At 36.2% G+C, this 20,414-nt stretch overlaps 1 protein-coding gene across 1 annotated transcript in view; it reads right to left on the bottom strand.

Annotated features, from left to right (window-relative positions):
• Window positions 1–282: 282 nt before the first annotated feature.
• The window catches only part of LOC145691856 (uncharacterized), a 34,562-nt gene continuing 14,430 nt past the window's right edge, over window positions 283–20,414 (bottom strand). The window contains exons 2-4 of the mRNA XM_081767168.1: window positions 14,804–14,914; window positions 3,433–3,538; window positions 283–831 (exon numbers count right to left, since the gene is read on the bottom strand). Coding sequence (XP_081623294.1) covers window positions 680–831; window positions 3,433–3,538; window positions 14,804–14,914 — 369 coding nt within the window. The 3' untranslated portion in view covers window positions 283–679. The remainder of the gene's footprint in view (window positions 832–3,432; window positions 3,539–14,803; window positions 14,915–20,414) is intronic.

The following is a 20,414-nucleotide window of genomic DNA, read 5'->3' as shown; positions in this document are numbered from 1 at the left end:
GACTGTCTGAATTTTATTTCGAAGTATTGAGTTACATGTAACTTAAGGTAAAACGGCGTACGAAATAGCAGTGTACATTTTGCAGCAAAAAGGTAAGAACAAATATCATCGTAAGTCTCCTATGCGAAAGTTGTGTCCTTTCTACTATGCAATTGAAAGGGTATCTGTTACAGATGCTTTTGGGATGTCGGAGACAGTATATAAGAGTAGACTTAAAAATATATTTGATAATGAAAATGTATAAATGTATAATCTTATTAAACGATACAACTGTGGGTAAATGTATTTATAAGGGAACAAAGCTCAGAGCCTGTTGTGTTGAATAAACAAATTAATACATAAACAAGATAACACGTAATAGCTCTATTCTTCAACCATAAGTCTTACACATATACAAATATCAAGTTTTAAAATAAAAATGGAACAATTAGTAACATATAATGAACAAACTATTTTACACAACTTGTCTTAATGTGTTTGTTTCATGTCACTGGTCAGCTACGTAAGAAGATGATACCTTACTTTCTGTAAGTTATTACTGCAAATGTGTTGGAGTACTGTACTCAACTGTATACAATTACTGACATAGTGCTCTGTTTCGTATTTCATTAAAATTCACTGACTAAGATAAACTAAACTCATACAAGTTTCTTTCAGTTTTATAGGTTTTAGTTTTGCTTCAATCAATGGCTAATTTCCGGAAGCTCCCTTCCATTCCAAAGAAGTCACCATGTGTTTTAGGCTTTCCTGGTCTTTTGGATTCATCTGTTTTCTTATTGCCAATATCAATTATATATTTTCTGCGATGTATCAATTCATCATGCCACTTTTCTGAAAAAAGAAGAGAAAACAAATAGCAAGGTCATGAATATTTTAGAATATAAGTAACACTAATACGCTCTTGTCACTGGAATTATTTTGAAAGATGAAACGTTTTCAAAAGTGTCAATAAAAAATTTTCACAGCTAACGATCGTAGCTTTCTTATGAAAATAGTAGTGTTGAATGCAGTAAGATTGGAAATTAAACTTCGTTTCTTAAAACATATATGTAGTGCCTTCATAGTAATATCCTGTTTGCTGAGAACAAGTTATAAGTTTACTGTGGGTTGAAACACGATTCTTATTGCAAATTTTGCGACAACAATTGTAACATAAGCCTTCTAAAACATACAAACATCCTGACCAACGAAGTTGTATCTCCGTATGTTATTCGTCATACTACTACGCATAAATACCAAAAAGTAGATTGAATATTTTAAGGAAGTAGTTTTGTTCCATGATCATAAGTTTTTATTATTATCCTCCAATAAATTTGTCGAAATAGAAAGTTAATTTTTGAAAGCAGCATTTTATTTGCCTGGGTATGTGCGCTACTCGCACTGTACAGAATGTATTACTAATAAGAGATAGATTGTCAATGAAGATAATACACCAATTAAGCTTTATGGTTAATGAGAAAAATGAAATCGTACAAGTATTAAGGTGGCCATCATCTGTTAACTTCCGAATTTTCTTTTAGTCTCGCCCTCTAAAGTGGCTCTTGTAACTAGAAGTAACTAACTCTACGGCCTATGGAATCCGCAGGTTCAATGTGAAGTTTACAAGAGCTCTCCATGGACTTCTGTACTTGGCCAACTGAAACCGGCTTCTACTTTATATCCTATTTCTGTGAGATACGTCGTAATATTTTGCTCCAATCTGCACCTAGGTCTTCCTAATGGTTATTTTCCGATTGGAATTTCAGCTAACATTTTTAAAACGTTCTTACTTACTTCCATTCTGGCTACATGACCTGCCTCATCTTCTATACTTGATGACCAAAACAATGTTTGTTAACGGTATAAATTTTGCAGTTACTTATTACGATGTTTACGCCATTCCATATTCTCGTTCTTCTTGGTCCAGAATATTCGCCTCAGGACTTCATCCTCAAATACTTTCCATCATCGTTCTTTCCTCTGATTAAGCGACCATGTTTCGCAACCATACAGCACCAGAGGCATTATTATTGTATTATATTTTTCAAGCTTCATATTCCTTGACAGAAATAGTGAAGGAAAAGAAATTTGAGATGAATAATAACACGCTTTCCGTGCTTTCAATCGACATTTGATTTCTTTGTGGATATGGTTTTGGTCTGTCAATGCTGATCGTAGATATTTAAAAGTATCAACTTCGTAGAAAGTATTTCTTGATATTTCGACATTAGCAGTATCACGAACCCAACGAATCCATATATGTAGTTTTCTCTTCATCTAGTTCTAAAGCAAAATTCCTACAAAAGTTTAATTAAATACGCATTTCTTTCTATTATTCTCCTATCATTTCATATCAGATTTACATAATCAGATTACACCATAACCTAGTGAAAACAGTTGAAATCCAAGCCCTGTTTGCTTTCTATGAAAATATGTTTTCTTACTCAGACTTTAGTTTAGGCTTCATTTAAACAATTCTTAATTAATCTAAGTAGTTTTTTCGGTATTCTATATTCTGTATTCTACATTCGGTATTTTACAGTATTTCTCTCCTAACCGACTTGAAGGATGCGCCGAGGTATTATATATATATTTTTTTAATATTTGCCAAATGGTAATTATCTGGTCGATAGTTAGTTGATTTCGCTTAAATCCGCACAGATTGTCTCCAAAATTTATTATGTGCATAGGGTCAACCTTGCTAACAGAAAGTTTGAGAGGATTTTATAGGATGTTGACAGAGGAGAGGTCTCTTGATAATTATTATAATAAGTCTTTCTGCAAAATTGGAAGACTGATTCTTTTCACTCTTGTGCAATTTCTACTTGTGTCAGATAAGAAGGATGAGTTTCTATATCTGGTTCCACATTTTCCCTCCATATGTGATTAACTCAGCGTAATTCCGTCTACTGGGATTTGTATTTATTTAATTTCTTATAACAACTTATATTTCTGTTCGGTAAACTTTGTAATATGTGGCTCAAGACACGCATAAAACAATCCTTGGGATGCGATTGATGGTTTGAGTTCAAAGCTTACTGCTTCCGTCTTTCTCTTCATAATTCATTGTCTCTTAGTCTTATACTTGCTTCAGTAAACATCGAAAATGACAATGTCCATATTGTAACTCAATATATAAATATTACATATATTGGAAACATATCTCATGAAAGTTAGCCGGATGCGCCAACATCACACAACGCAGTAGAAACATACAGTGTATATATATATATGATTATAACTGTTACTCACAAATACAATGCACAGACAGTAAATTCTACTGTCTGTGCATTGTATTTGTTAATAACGTGGTTAGTAATTAAATGTACTTGCTGTTATCATGTTTTTTATGCAGTTATTGTTTTCAGCAGGTAGTGAAAATAAGTTAATAACTATTAATTTTAAATGTTAATTTGGTTTTTCTGGAGAATGTTTAAAATATTGAGAACTTACTGTTTAGTAGTTTTATGGGTCCAGCTTTCCCTCCATATTCATCGGGAAGCATGTCTTTAGGTACAAATGAGTATAGCACCTCGTGATTCTCTTCGAAATTTCTCAACTTAAAAAAAGCAAAATAATTATATTAGTACAATATTGTACTAGTCGGTATTTCTTATGCTACTAAGATTAAGACGCACGTTTAGTGTACGCCTAGTATTTTATGAAACATGTAACTGATGTATTTACACATAAACCTCGTTAGCAGAGAGATATACAGAGAGATCAGAATGATTCTATTCGATAATAATATTGTTGTTCCTAAATCAGTCTCCTTCCGCCTTTGTTAATGTAGTTCCGAATTGTGTTAACGACGCTAAGTAAACGCTGTTCTGCTATCACTATTTGAAGATTTTTAAAGTTGCACCTAGACCTCCTTGACTTCTGTGATGTCTTTGATGTCATTTCACAAGTGCGGCTAGACATTCGATTCAACAAGGAATTTAATAGTTTGAATATAGAGGAAAGGTGAGTAAAATGATTTCTGCAGGTAAAACAATCTCCTCCCCCTACAGCGGAAACTGGTGACGCTGCATGTATTACCACGTGGTTGCTACGTCACATAAAAGAAGCTGTTCTTGTTCACCAGTTCTCTTTGGATGAGAAACGATTTGTTTGTTTTCCACATGAAAAAATAACATTTTCATAACATTGTTTATGAGGTAAGTGCTACTTTTTGCTGTTATCGTGTTAACGCATGAATTAGAATATAGATGAGACAATATTTGTTGAAAAGTAAGTGCTTAACTCTATACATTTAGCAATGCAGGTGGAAGTCTTGTAAATGTTTTGTCACAACAGAACGTATTTAATGGAAGCCATATGAAAGGCAAAGCGATCCCTGGATCATTTTACCTTAATATTACCCATTTGCTTAGGGATCATTTTGCAGTTTTTGTTTATGCATGTATATTTGACTCAAGGTAATGTAGATGAGCACGATAAGGAAATCCTTGGAGATCCTCGAAATCCTTCTGGAGTGTTCAACAAATATTTTCTATATTATACAATATATTACCCTATATCAACAAACTATAAGTACTATTATTACTAACATACTTTAACACAGTATTATTATACCCTGTACGCCATTTTTTTTAAAAATATAATCATTTTTATAAGTTCACAAAATTTTTGTATTATTTTGAATGGAGGGATCATTTTACCCATCTCCTAAGGCAAAACGATCCTTTCGCAATAGGTTCAAATTTGTGTCAAAATAATATCGAATATATTTATTGACAATGTTCAAAATTACAAGTTAGAAAGCTGAGATAACACCTTATCCTACCGACACAATTGCCACATATAGAACATTTGAAATAAGATCTAAAGACCAATAAGTCTTAAGGGGATCTCTTCGTCAATCTCTCTCCTATATCCATTTATCAGTAATTTAGATTTACATTCAACCTGCTGTTCACAAGATGAACAATTCTTATTATGTTTAGCTATTGTTATTAGTAGATGGGAACACTTTAGAATTCTTGAAATATGATTCATCTGGATAGAATAAAATACTAGAATTGAACAATTCTATTTTGCATTACCATTAAAAGTAGCACAACACCCTATTAAAGACTGTAAATGATGTAATATGTGTACAGAACGTAAGGACACATTATTATCATTTGTAAAAGCTTATATCATAAACGCAAATCCTATAATGAAATGGAACAACATACATAGTTCTCAAAATCATTTACACTTCCTTTACCTTTTACTGCAGTGTCACGAACTTACCAGGGAGGGTCACGAAGTGGCTCCGCTGATATTTGAAATAGACCATTGTGTATGCATTTGATATGTTATAACTAGATGAATCCCAAAGTTATACTTGCCACTAGGCGGGATATCGAGAGTTACAACATATTTTGTAATGTAAAAGCTATTAGCTAGCAGAATAGTTTGAGCTAGGCCATTTGTTCGGAAACGATTGGGTAAATGAAAAACTCGACGAACATGTATCCCACCATTTTCAAAGGCACAAATTTTGGTTTAAAAGAAGTTTGCCCCAGGGACCCCCGCAAGTTCCCAACTCAAAAGTTTTAAATGAAAAGGGGGATTAAGTAGCACATCATTTGTAAGCTACTGGGAAATGAAAGGAGATGGAGCAAGTCTCGACTCTCTATAACACCCCTATGCAAAATGTTGGCGGGCCAAATATAAACAGAAACTTAATTAAAAAGTCCGTGGCCACCCCTATAAATCGGAAATAGTAAGACAAATGTGAAAACAAGAAATCACGTGTGGCATTTTTTTCAAAGTACAACGATTTCAAGTAAATAATTCCTGTTCCAGGGCCAACACAGGGTCCCAGATGGAATCCTACTCAAAGTTTTCAAATGGCAAGAGGGTGTTAAGCAGCATATCGATTGAAAGCTGTTGTTAAATGAAAGAAGATGGAACAAATTTCGACTCTCCACGATAACACTGTGCAAAATGACAGAGAGTCAAGATATAAGCACAAACATAATTGAAACTTCTATTGTCACCTTCAATCCAAGATAGCCGCTTAAAACCTATGCCGAAAGTATAGGTACTCCAAACTACTGAAGCTAGAAAACCAAGTTTGGCATGAATATTGATTAGTAACGGCATGTGACGAAAACATAGGAAATGTTCAAAAACGCGACATCTTGAGTTCAAAATGCCGCACTATGAACGCATGTCCAGCTCAAACCAGTGAGGCTGGAGAAGCGAAATGTGGCATTTACGTTTATTGTAAATAGTAGATATCCACAAAAAGTCAAAGACGTATAATCTGTAATTCAATATGACTGTCATCGTGAAAAATGACTTCGTAAATAAATGCTGACAATTATGTTGCATCAGACAATCACTGCTGACAATTATGTTGCCGTTGTTCATTCGACCCGTTGAAATAAAGAGATCTAGGAATGGCCCGACTAAAGTACAGAAGTTGTTACTACCAGGCGGCAGTTCCTACCACCGCAGACGATTGGAAGCATCATAGAACGGAGGCTAGCATTGTATGTGTGTTTTTAAATTTATTTAATATTTCAATTATTTCTAATCTCCTTGTTATTCTCACTTCTATTTTCTATAATGTTTGTATCATATATATAAATTAGTCCGTCATTTTGAACTCATCTTCTTTCATTTCACAACAGCTTTCAAACAATGAGCTACTTAACACCCCTTCTCTTCGACACTTTTGAGTTGGACCCCACTTGGGACCCTGCGGTTGCTCAGGGACAAGACATTCTTACTCTAAATCGTTGTACCTTGAAAATAATGCCACATGTGCTTTCCTGTTTCAACATTTGTCTCACCATTTCCGATTTATGGAGATGGTCATGGACTTTTCACTAAAGTTTTCGTTTACATTATGACCAGCCGCCATTTTACATAGAGTTGTCTTAGAGTCTAAACTTACTCCGTCTTCTAACAATTCATATCAGCTTTCAATTCATGTGCTTCCTATATTACCTTTCCTTTTAAAACTTCTGAGTTGGAGCCCGTCTGGGACCCCGCGGGGGATCCTGGGGTAAAATTTTTAAACCAAAAAGTGTACCCTTGAAAATGATGGATATATGTTCGTCGAGTTTTCCATCTACCTAACAATTTGTGAACAAATGACCCGGTTCAAACTATTCTGACAGGTAATAGCTTTTACATTACAAAGTATGTTGTAACTCACGATATCCCGCTCGGTGGCACGTATAACTATGGTACTCGTCTAGTTATAACATACCAAATGCAAACATAATGGTCTTGTTCGGGTCCCAGCGGAGCCAGTTCGTAACCGTCCCTTGTTAGTAGGTGGAATTAGTTCGTCAAATGATACATTTTTTGAGTCTTGCTGATGAATGGGTTTCTTACATTTAATTGTCTTTGATATGGAGCCGTTGTTAAGGCTTAGTTCACATTTCTTAAGCAGTTCAGTTTGTATTCACATAAATTATAATTTAAAATCCTAGGTTTAAAAATGGAACTTCATCTTCCTTATTCCTTTGTGTTTTCTTTCTTTCACAATTGAAGTCAAGTTACTTTATGTTTGATTGTAAACAAAAACATTAAGATTGGATCCTATTACTCCTGACCATCAAATAACGCAAATTAGCTATTTTTCTTGTTCAGAAAGTTATAAATAATTGAGTGTATTTTGTTTTAATTTTGCCCGGAACGCCCAGCGATTCCTTTATCTTGCGCCATTTAAAATTTGTTGGCGTGATGTTACATATTTATATCATGAGCATTTCCGTTCCTATAACGTCTAACATACTTATATTTTTACTAATGAAACCTTTAAATTTTCAATCTCAAACATATTATCTCGTATCTTGCAGTGGTGCCCCCCCCTTATGTGCATGACGCACCCCCCAATTGTCTATCCGTAGGTGTTCTTCCATGAAAAAAATCTTCTTTTCGATTTATTTTTACACCCCTTCTAACATATTTATATAGATTTTACCCCCCCAAATATTTCAATGACGCAGTTTGCGTCATAGCCCCCCTTGTGGGCACCCCTGTTTCTTGAGTTATCAAGAATTCACGTAAAATTATCATCACCAACTTCAATATTCTGAATGTACATTAAATAGTGTAAAAAGTATTTAGCATTTTAAGAACGAGATGGTGTTCCAAACTTCTGGCTATATAAGTCACAGCGGGTTAGGTTTAACATGAATTGACAGCTGGTAGTCGGAGCTAGTGAACGCAAAATTGTAAGAATTCTTTTAACCAGATGTAAAGTATACCACCTTAAAGATGAGTGAACCTTAAAAAGACTGCGATACATTTTACAATTTTATTTTAGGAAAAGTAATGCTTTGCAAGCCAGTCAAGAAATTTGTGTTGTTTATGGGTAAGATACGTTATAAAAAGCAACGTCCAAAATATGGCACAGTCACTTTCGTTCCGGAAATTTGATAATCAAGATGCTCTTCGCAATGGGAGATCAATCACAGCAAAAGAGATAACATTCTATGAAACATCGACGAATATCGGAATGCCAATGATCTAAACTTTCATGTCCAAAAGGTGCTAAACAGTTTGAAAAAATCTCGCTACAGAAAGGAGCTCGACACTCAGGCTCCACATGATCTCATTCAAAAAGATTTACTCAATCGAATTTTTATCTGTGAATCTCTACTTACAGGTAACGAAATCCACTAATTTCTGAAGAGGTTGATTACGAATGATAAGAGCGGATAACGCACGAAAGCGATGTGCGAAACAGATCTTGGTATAAGAGAGAAGACAGTCTATAGTAAATTCCATGATGGTGTCCAGGAATGTTATACTGTGCGTTTGGTGGAATAAAATTCCATCCTGCATTATGAGCTGCTGGTGCCAGTAAACCCCGGTATGTACTGTCGAAACTTAGCAAGATTCACCAAACGATTCAAGGAAGCGGTTCAACTTTATCAACAGAAATGGTATCATACCACTCTGACTAGCTAAACCACATGTATTTTTAGAGAGCAATCAGAAATTAAGAGAACATGCGTGGAGGTTTTATACTTCCACACTATAGCACGGAGCTGGTACCTTTTGATTATAATTTTTTCGGTCTCTGGAAAGCTCTCTGAATGGTTTTAAGTCTGTTTCAAAAGAGACTTGTGAAAATCACCTATCACATACTTGTGATCACAAGGCACAGAAATTGTATACCAACGGGATAATAGTGTTGCCGATACATAACAAAAGTTCATCGATCTTAATGTTCCATATGCCGTTTCGTAATATTCCTTCCAACTTACAACGAAAACGTAAACTATTTTGATCTGAAGAGACTCAATACGTTTTATAAGGTTGCAATCACCATGGTTAAAAGCAAAAACTAGAACCATATTATCCTTATAGTATCGCCAGTAAAGGCACGTACAGGCATATCTGCATGTTCTTAGTTTTACAGCAAAGCGATTTGAAATTCTTCGTATAAAGCTATACCTTATTTTCATTTCATTTTCAACACAGTGTTGAGAACGTTTGTACCAAGAAAGCTTTGACCTTAGTCTTTCTGAACATAGTATTAAAGGATGACAACGTTGTACTTTTGGCGGAAAAATGTATCTCAATCAGTTACGCCCTTCCGCCGATTTTCTCTAAAGAAAAAGTTTTCGTTATGCTCTTGACAAATTAAAAGTAAGATACAGCAATAGTATTAAGCTGTCCTGAATACACTGATGACCAGGTACGAAGTGGAGTCCGGGTGCGCCTAGGCGATGCCCTAGTATAAAGGTAACCAAGAAAGTTCTGTATTCTTTTGTGGAGGTCTATATTCCATTGCCCCTTACAACATGAGTTGAATGCTAATGGAGATCAGGCGGGGCTCAGTTGTTGGTGTAGGTATATTCAACATGCTATCTGGTTGTGGTAGTTCAATTACATCTTGAACTTGCGTAAGGACAGAGTGAACATGAGACCATCGCAGAGCGTTATAAGGGCTTGTATGCAGCACGAGTTCAAACGGGGTTCAAACGCTGCTTCAGCGGACCGGAAGATATGCCAATACTTTGGTGAGGGTGTCGTGACTACGCGGACAATGCAGCAGTGGTTTAACAAGTTTGAGGACTGGCGAAACACTCGAAGACGCACCACGTTCCAGAGGATCAACACATGTACGAAATGAAGATCCTCTGGCATCTATTCAGGCGAAAAGTGGCCAGGCATGTGAGGAACTGGGACCACAATTCAGTATGAGTGAAGTAGCCAGTCAGTAACACCTCCAGCAGCTTGGGGAGGACTACAAATTGGATCGATGGGTTCTACATGATTTGACTGTGGAGCAGAAGGCAACGCTAGGAGACACCTGTGTTTCTTTGCTATCTCGTCTGCGGAATTAGCAATTTTTGGACAGGGTGTTGACATGTGATGAGAAATGGTTCCTGTACGAAGCTCCACTTCGCCGTCATCATTGGTTAGCATCCCATGAACCGGTTCCAAAACAGCCGAAACCAGCACTGCACCAGAAGAATGTAGTCCTGTGTTTGATGGACTGGTCGCGGCATCGGGCATCGGGAACTGCTACCAGCTTGTCATAGCATCAATGGAACTGTGTACTATCACCAGTTGAGCCGTGTTTAAGAAAAATTCAAAATTCTGGAGCCAGCACTTTGAATCGCAAAAGGGTCCTCTTCTTACAGAACAACGTTAAGTCCCACTTGGCTCGGATGACCCGGGACACCTTTTTACGCCTTGGATGGGAAACACTATTTCATTGGCCATACTCCCGGACATTGCACCGCCCGATTATCACCTATTCCATTCCTTGGACAATTATATCAGAGGACGTCAGTTCATATCCCTAGTAGAGGTGGAAAATGCACTTGACACACCCTTCGCTTCACGGCCCGCCAAGTTCCACTGCGATGGAATCCGTGGCCTTTTAGAACGTTGGCGGAAGGTCGTCGATGCTGATGGGGACTATTCTTGATCTTCCAGGTACGTCTTAGCTGACATATCGATGTTCGAAATTGGTGGGTGAAAAAGCGTCTTGGTTACAGAACTTTCCTGGTTACCGTTATACTTTTCTTACTGCCAGGCTAGCGCCCGGTACATTTCCAGATAATGAATGCCGTTCTGAACGTTCCTTTGCTAAAAAATGTGTGTTTTCATGTTGCGAGGTTTTGAACTCAGGAATTATGGAAGTGCCTCAGTGTGCGTATGTGTCTCGTTCTTCTTCTTCTTCTTATTCTTCTTCTAATTATTATTATTATTATTATTATTAGTAGTAGTAGTAGTGGTAATAAAAGTAATAGTAATAGTAGTAGTAGTAATAGTGGTGGTAGTATGAACAACAAATACAACAACAATAAGAGAAAGAATAAGAATACATTCGGTTGGGTGCCCCCGTACTTTCCTAATCAACACTGCCGTAGATCACTACTGATGCCATTCCAATATGTTTTTATTTGCGGTCAGAAAGTAGTATTGTTCTTTATATAAGTACATGTGCTGTTTCTTTTGAAAGGAACAAATTAAATTATCAGTAAGGATGTTTTCTTCTCGCACGTTACGGTATATTTTTAATAAAGAATTTTGTAGTATTATACTCGTTTCCTGAACTCAGTTAGAATATATCTATTAGTTAGCAATTGGTGTTAAAAAAATAGGAATACTGTATAACAAAATAGAAAAACATTGTACTTATTGCAGCTTAAACTAATACTGAACATTCCAATTGCTAACAGTTCCAATTGCTAACAGTAATACAGTGTCCATTATTTTTTTCGAACTTTTAAATCATATTTTTAAAATATACCCAGCAAAACAAGGTACTGTTTTATATTCAGAATACTATTATTCACCAAATTAAATGCTATAATAATGATCATATCATGAACTAAGTTCACGTCAGACATTTCCTAGGCTCTTAAGATTATAAAAGTATAATCCGTAACAGTCTCATATTCCACCTTCAAAATTCGCACGTAGTGCAAGTGAACATTCGAATATAATAGATAATTCCATCCTTTTCTCAAAATGAAGTTTAGTTGTATTCTGCTGTTTTTATTCTCGGCGCCCCAATTAATTGTTGGACTTGAGCAACACAGAACAATGCACGAATGAAGAAAGTTATGGAGCAAATTCTCTTATCCCTTTAATAATATAATATGTGATGTGTTCGGTTTTCTTTTCTTTTCTTTTCTTTTCTTTTCGTTTCTACTCTCTTCTTTTCTTTCTACAAAGAAGTTATGAAAGTTTACTCATTTACAAATAGAAATCATAAAGTAACTAATCAACGCGCAAATAGGTATATGTTAGTTACGCCCTTTGCAGACAGCTCATATCTCCATTCAGATTAGGAATTCAGCTTTGAAAACCTTATGGTTAATAGAGCAGGTTAAATAAGTATGCATGGTCCTCAAAACTCAAATTCATAAATTTGAGAGTTGTACCCCTACGCGCCTTTACTGACGTCATGTGTAAATGTTTCCCTAATTTAGACTATATTTCTACAAGAACCCATTTTGTACTGCAATGTATACTCGTACTTTAAGCTCAACTAACTTTTCTTCAAACTCATAGACATATATTCATGAGTTTCATACAATTTCAACGAACTTAAAAAGTTCGTAACTGAATTATCTATGTCTGGGTGTGTGTGTGTGTATGCTATTTGCGAATTTTACCATTTTGAGCTCTCCATTCGATAGAGCATGAAAAACTATCTGAGAACGTGATGAAATTTTTCACATCACTCTGACCCTTCACGAGATATTGACCGAAAAATTCGGATCTCGGGAGATTTAATGAACCATATCTTGGAAACAGTAAGTCATAAATAGACGATATTGGTGTTGATCAATACCTAAGAGGATGGTGAATATTTTAGTATCAAAGAGTAGGATGACCAACTGGCGACTGTTCGCCGTTATTGGCTAAAAAGGTTCGGATTTCTCGGAACCGTAAGTCATAGAGAGATGATATTTTGCTAATTTTACGATTTTGAGCCCTCGATTTTGAACATTATAATGATTAATTTTATATTTTGAGACAGTTGTTTTACATGTTGATTATAAAATTAACCATCTAAATCTGTTTGGGTGTTAACTCTTTAACGATTCATGGTACATTTTCGTAGTATATTGCAGTGTTTCCTGTAACCGTTTATTTAGGTCCTGTACCAAAGAACACCTCAGATACGTCTTGGAACCAGATGATGAACTTGGTGGCATCTAAGGGAACCGGGGAGCGGGGGTGCGTGACAACACATTTTTCCCGCCTTTAGCTATCAAGACATAATATTGAAATTTTGTATACTCATTGTATATACCTCTAACTATTCACTATTTTTCAAGATCTCTACATCAACCCTGGCTCGGGCCCGAGAGGCTCAAAGCTTTCAAAAAGGGGATTTTTTCGGAAAAAATCGCGGATTTTCCCTAATTTTCCATTTCTGGTAAATGATATGGTCATGCAAGTAGCATCCTTTAAAAGATTGCTTTATTATGAAGGGAAAGAGGTATGAACCATGGTTCCTACGACAAATAATAATGACGCAGTGCATTTTTACATTATGCCACGTATATAAATCTATATGTATATATGTACATAATTCTGACCTTGTGCTAGATTTCAAAACATTTTCCCGCCCTTAGTTTTCAAGATATCAGACTGAGATTTTGTACAGGCAATGTATTATGCACGACTAAGTACTTCTCACTTTTCTTTGAGATCTCTACTTTAACCCAGGCCCGGATCCGAATGGCTCAAACTTTTGGAAAAAGGGATTATTTCGGAATATTTCCCGGATTTTCCCTAATTTCCCGTTTCTGGTGTATGACATGGACATGTGAGTGATACCTTTGAACGGCTGCTTCATTCTTAAGAGAATGAGGTACAAACTATGATTCAGGGGCAAATAGTCTTGTTTGGGAAATTTTTACATCACGTCACATAAACATATAAATATATGCGTAAAAAGGGTTGGTCATCTTGAGATTTCCAAAAACTTTTTCCGCCTCTACTTTTCAAGATATTACATAGAAAGTTTGTACACGTATTGTGGATAGAACTACGTGTTTGTCCCGTGATTTTGAAATCATTATGTTCACCCAGACCAGGGCCAGGAAGGCTCAACATTTTTGAAAAAAAATCGAAAAAGCTCCCGGTTTTTCCGTTTCAGGTGTATGATACCGATAAGTGAGTGGTGCCATTGGAACGGTTGGTCTATTGTAAAAGAAATGAGGTATGAACAATGATCCTACAATAAATAGCAAGGAATCAGTACCTGCTTAACTGAAGGTCTAAAATTTACCTCAAAAGGCTAGGATCGTAAACGGGTTAAACATGGCCAATTTTTTTTTAAATGTTATTGATTTTACAGTTTTAGGACGTTTCTTTGTTTTCAACGAAACATAATATGCACATAGTGAAAAATACCAATGCAACGTAATATATATTTGTAATTATTCTTTTACTTTGCAATATTTTTCATATCTGCCAGATCCATTTGTAATGTTTGTCTTCGTAAAACAACATATTGTTTTTACAGAACTCTTAAACAATACATGTGGAAAAAAATAAAACTGAAGGAAATTATAAATGGATAGATATATTACAAGAATTGTTTAATGAGTATAATAATAAAGTACATAGAACAATTGGTATAAAGGTTATAGAAGTTAATAAGAAAAAATAATTCCTTTTAAGTTCGTTCTCATAATGCTCTTGGAGCATTCTCAACTGGTTAACTCTTATTACTGTTTCGTAACTTAGTTCATCTCTATTTTACAAAATAAAATGAAATGGTGTATTTTCCTACTCAGTTACCACACTGTAATTAATAGTTTAATGCTACATACAAAATAGGATTATATGCAAAATGAAAGATCAATATAACACAACTCACCCTTTTCTTGTGTACTTCCGGGAGAAACATCTCAAATAGTTTCACCAACTTCAGAGCAAAAGGATTTAAGTTGAAAGCAATGAAATATTTGAATCTCTCAGGATATCCAACCTACATTAAAGTAGAACCAAATCTTATTATCTAATGTTTGCAACTATCAAATGCATGAGTTACAGAATAGTGTTTCGTTCTGGTGAATTTAAAATACGTATAACATACGTCACAGCAATAATGTAATGTTTGTATTTTGTATCGAATAGAAAATTATTATTATTTTCTATTGGATACAAAATACAAACACTTGCATATGAAGTTTAGTGAATATTTTTTAAATGAAAGTTTGCTATGTTTGGTACAGTGTGAGCGGGTCGTTGGAAGACAATGATAAGCGCCACTTCCAGTGAAATTTACTTACTAAGTGGAATGTGTTAATGTCAGACTATAGAACAGTATGTAGGACTTTAATTTCGGAAATGTAACTGAAAATGGTGGTGAAAACTTATTTGGTGTTTGGCATTACGTTGCGAAGAAATGTTGAAAGTTAAAACACGTGGCACACCATTGTCTTCCCTTGAGCCCTTGAAAAATACAAACTAACCAGCAGGAGTGTTTGTTATTCACACGGAGAGAATAACGATGAATGAATATATAATCAGAAAATTGAATATTGAAAAGCGCCCCTTTATCCTTTTACAAACATTTCAGTGAATAATTTATATACCAAATTTTACATCTTCAATTTTAAAAAATCCTAACTATAGATATGTATTTTCCCCTACAAGAACACAGAACTCCCTCCTGGCAATATGGTTAGTGTACCTGTATTCAGAAGGAAGGCTTAGATTCGGTTCAATGTGGCAGCTCATGTGATTCAGATTCTCATGTTAAACTGTAGATCTAAATGTAACCTAAATGCTGAACAGGACGCAAAATTCGAAGTTGATCACCCAACTACAAGAGCGGAGTTTTCTATGGCTCACAAACTAAATTTTCTCTTCGAACTCCCTTCCAATTGCACTCCCTTCTCTCATTTCCTTTCCTGTTGTATCACTTAGTAGTTCGTTCATATATAAGTTTCTTATCAGTCATCGGTCTTTCTATTCCAACCAAATCTTCTTTAGATCTTCGAATAACAACTCCTAATTCACACGCTCAAAAGCCTTTCCTACTTGTAGATAAACAAATACCATATACACCTTTTCCCCTTTTTCTATAAACCTTTAACAGACCGCTTAATAATCCAATTGCATCTCTTATGCCTTTACCTCTCCTGAACCCGAACTTTTCCTTCTCAACTTCTTCATTCGTTCTTCCATACATGCAACCTTTTGTTCAAAATTAAAGCAAAACTTTTGCTGCATAAGATATGAGACTAATAATTCTATAATCCTATCATCTCTTTGGGTTCGATTTCTTGTCAATCGGCATCATGAATATCTTCAGGAAATTCTTTGACAATTCTTCTCTTTCATATATTTCATTCCACAGTCGGAAAAATTCCTTCTTGTCCTTGTCTCCAGTACTCGTAATGAATTTGATTGATGTATTATCTGCAATGGTTGCCTTTTCATTCTTAATTTCGGATATAGATTTTTTTCAAACTCATCCCTAGAAATGCTAAACGTTATCGTTCTCGGGTACTTTATTTTGTATTTCAACATCTAGGCCACGTGGTATATTCATTCTCTCATATAGGTCCTTAATGTATTCTTTCCAACTCGCTGAAACATCACTCTTCTAGCTAACTACATTCTCATTTTTATCTTCTACTACATTCGCAATACTCCTTTATTTCTTCCGAAGTTCCATAGGTGCCACCTCCGTGTACTCTTCCTTGTATTTACCAACTTTTTCTGATTTTTGTTGTTTCGAAATTTCTTTCGCAGAACTCTTCCCTTGCTCTATCTGTTTTCCTTAGCAAAACGGTGTTTAATTTTCGGTACATTTTTCTACCCTCTACTGTATCAACCTGTTTCCACGTTTTACTTTCCATCATTTTCAGTAACTTATGTTCTGTAACCAATGATTTCTTAGAAGGAACATTTTCTTACTAGGGAGGTACTATAAGTGGTATGCGGAGATCTGCATGTGTTATATATCGTTGGAAAAGTGACACTAAGTACACCACACATGTGAAATATTTCGCTTGAATGAGCCCCGTAAGAGACGTGGCGACTATTTTGAAATCAGAACAAGGCACGCTCCGAAACACCAGAAAACATGGACAAAATAGGAAGCTATGATGTAATTGTTTAGAAAAAATGAAATGAAATCTTTGAGTTTTACGTCCCACGCTTATGCCGGTGAGGCTAAAGGAGACGCTGATGATGAGTAATGAATTAAATGGTGGAATGAAGAAAGTGGGAGGAAACCGGAGAACCCCGAGAAAACCCACGCACACGGTGTTTGTCCACCACAAAGTTCACTTGGCGGGGGCTGGGATCGAACCCGGGACCCCATTCACCAGAGGTGAACGCTCTACCAGTGAGCCACCGCGGCCCCGTAATTGGTTTGAGATGTGGTATATATAGGTTTGAAAGGCAGCTGAATATAAGATTGACGTCAAATGTTTACAAATCAAAAAGGCGGATCCAACATGTCGGATAAAATTTACAAAAAAGCAAGCTATGGATCTGAAATTGGTTATTTAAAGATATCCTACGTCGCTATGTATGAATCAGATACCAAAGCCGTAAAATTCAATTTGGCGGATCCAAGATGACGGACAAAATGCAAAACGAATGATGTACGGAATGCAGGGAAGTGTTTGTAGCGCGCGTGAAAGTTTAGGGATACGAACAGATTGCAATCATAGACAATAAATATTTTTACTACCAACTCGTTCCTCGCGCCCGAAGAGATACACAGCTATCGGCTTGTGTTATATATAGTTGGAAAATCCATACCGAGTACACCTTATATCTGTAACATCTCGCTTGAATGGCACCTGTAGGGTACGTTGCGACTATTTGAAGACATCATCTGAAGATGCGAACAATGACACTGAAAATTACGCATTGGAGTTTAGAATATCGTTATGCTTCCATAACTGTCTTTCCGCTATCACATTATGAAAGGGACACTTATGAGATAAATGTCAACTATCATGAGTAGAGATGGTACCGACACCGAAACTGGTCTCGATCTCACCTCAAATTCGAGATCGAGATGTATTATTCCAAATCCAGACGAGACGCAGGCAGAGCAGAGACTCGTCTCGATATCATCCCTACTCATGAGGGCTTTCCGAAAACTCATTCACCTCACCCATATTAATGTGAATGTGAGTGATGGTCAAATAAATTCTGTTGTAGTGAGGGGAGTGAGAATGGAATCATTTTGTTTTCGTGAGCGTGAGAATGTATGAGTATGAGGCCAAGTGGTTGTCGTCAGGGTGAGCGGGAGTGTGGGTCAAATGCTTTACGTGAAGGTGAGCTTGAGTGAGAGCCATGTAATCTTTGTGAAGGAGAGGCCAAGCAGTCTTAATGAATCTGAAGGTGAGGGTCAAGTAGTGTTCATGCGGGCGAGAATTAAACTTTGCATGAAAGTGAGGGTATCCTCGTTTAGAATGATACCTCTGCTAGTGGCTGTAATTGCAAAGGAGAAAAGGAAAAGTCATAATACGTTTCTTGTAAACAGAAACAAATCAGTCTTATAATCTGCATTCTCTTCAGGTGATATCTTTCATATTTGACAGAGGTTCAATAACCCCGTTTCATTTTGTGTACGAGAAACATACACTCCTGTTATTATCAATTGGTATGATGCGTAGAGAGCTTCACATTGGGTAGAGTTGCATACATATAACATGAATGCTTTGATAACTTTGTACTTTACTATTGAAACATAGTTGTAAGAGTACTTGTAGAGGACGTGGCAGAGGCTGCAATGAGAAAGTGAATCAGTTTGTCATTTGCAGAGCAACTATTCAGGTTATTATTACAATACTCGAAACTGTGATAAATTGTTCAATCGTATTTTTTCATTCGAATAATCTACGAGAGAGTTGGAGATGTGAACAGCAAGGCGTGTTTCACCATTTATAGGGTCTATACAATATTTATTAAACATGTTATAATTTGCACACGTTACTAAGATGTGAATATGTGTACAGTTTCTGTCATTCTCTTTTTAATTTGGTATATAATTTCAGTTTTCGTGCATAATTTCCTGTAGAAGTAGGTGTATACAGGACATTGTCCTGCATTTACTATATTTTTGTTCCATTCCGCTTAAGTGTAAAATTACAGGTTCGCGATTTGTTTTTTGAAGTGTTTCAGCTTTTAAAGGAGAAGCTTGAAACTTTCTCCACTGTTGAAGGAAATCCATCTCGGAAACAGGCAGTTGAGAGAATAGTTTCTATGGTTAATTCGATGTACAACAAGGATCAATTCGATTAAAAAATGATTGACGAAATATACTGTGATGATGCTTTCGATACTCAGAACATTGATGTAACTTATGATTACATAGATGCTTCAGAACAACCGGAGGCTTGTGCAACTGCTTTCGTATCTTTGGTCTCTGCACAACGTGTCGTACAAAAGCAGAAGGACTACACGCAGTGGTCGTTCTCTACCATCAGGGCACAGTTTCCGAAAAAGAGTCGCAAGTATTTACGTATATGTCAAAACTATGTTCACCAACAGTTAACACAGTGTGAAAAGTATTCTTTATTGACCAAATACTGTTTGCAACAGTTCATTCTAGCACGAGAGCGAGGGATATCAGTTCACGAACAAACGAATCGACGGTGGGCCCTTTATTAGGCCAAGCTTATTTGTCTGACTTGATTTAAAGCTTCACATATTTGGATTCAAACATTTATGAAATGATTTCATTTGTCATCCAGAAGAATCTCTGTTTTACATCTACAAGAAAGTCACTCGATACAGAAGATCAGGAAATCGAATTTCATCTCGATTTGTGGAAACCATTTACCAAAACTTTGGTTCAAATTAGATTTTGAATACCGACCAATCCGTGTTTACTATGGAACTGCACATTATCACTCACAGGTGAAAAATAGCAGTAGTTACACAGTTAAATACTCGCACACATTCGTACACCATACAACATGTTCTGTATATGGAGGGGAAGTTGTTGTCTCCAATGTTTTTTTGCTTGCTAGAGGTTGGAGTAAGTTTCCCCTAATATTTCCCAATGGCCAGAATCTTGTCATTCGATGCTCGCAATCCCGGATGTCAAATAAAGAACAGATTGGCGATTTCTTCCGTAATGAGTTCAAACCTAAAGTAGAGAAGTTTCCAGCAAAGAAGGCCGTTCTTATTGCCGATACCTGGAATGCTCAATCGTCAGAGACACTCTGCCAAGATGACAGCGTTGTGGTTACATTAAAAATCCTTCCAACAAGTTCCACTGCTTTCATGCAACCATTGGATATGTTTTGCTTCCCTTAGTGGAAAGATTTTCTGAAACGGTTCACTGAAGATACCTTCCTTACAGGAAACAAAGCACTGTTGCACATGCGTGAAAATGTCTTGAAAATTCATACCTTCATTTTGAATCGATTTCAGTGGCCACTTTACCGCCTCTTGTTTAGATACGCCTGACACAAAGCAGGTTTTGATGTACTATACGTTCCATTTCC

This window comes from Thermobia domestica, chromosome 8 (genome assembly GCF_964235325.1).
Source record: "Thermobia domestica chromosome 8, izTheDome1.hap1.1, whole genome shotgun sequence".
NCBI lineage: Eukaryota > Metazoa > Arthropoda > Insecta > Zygentoma > Lepismatidae > Thermobia > Thermobia domestica.
This window is presented reverse-complemented; position numbering and strand designations above follow the sequence as displayed.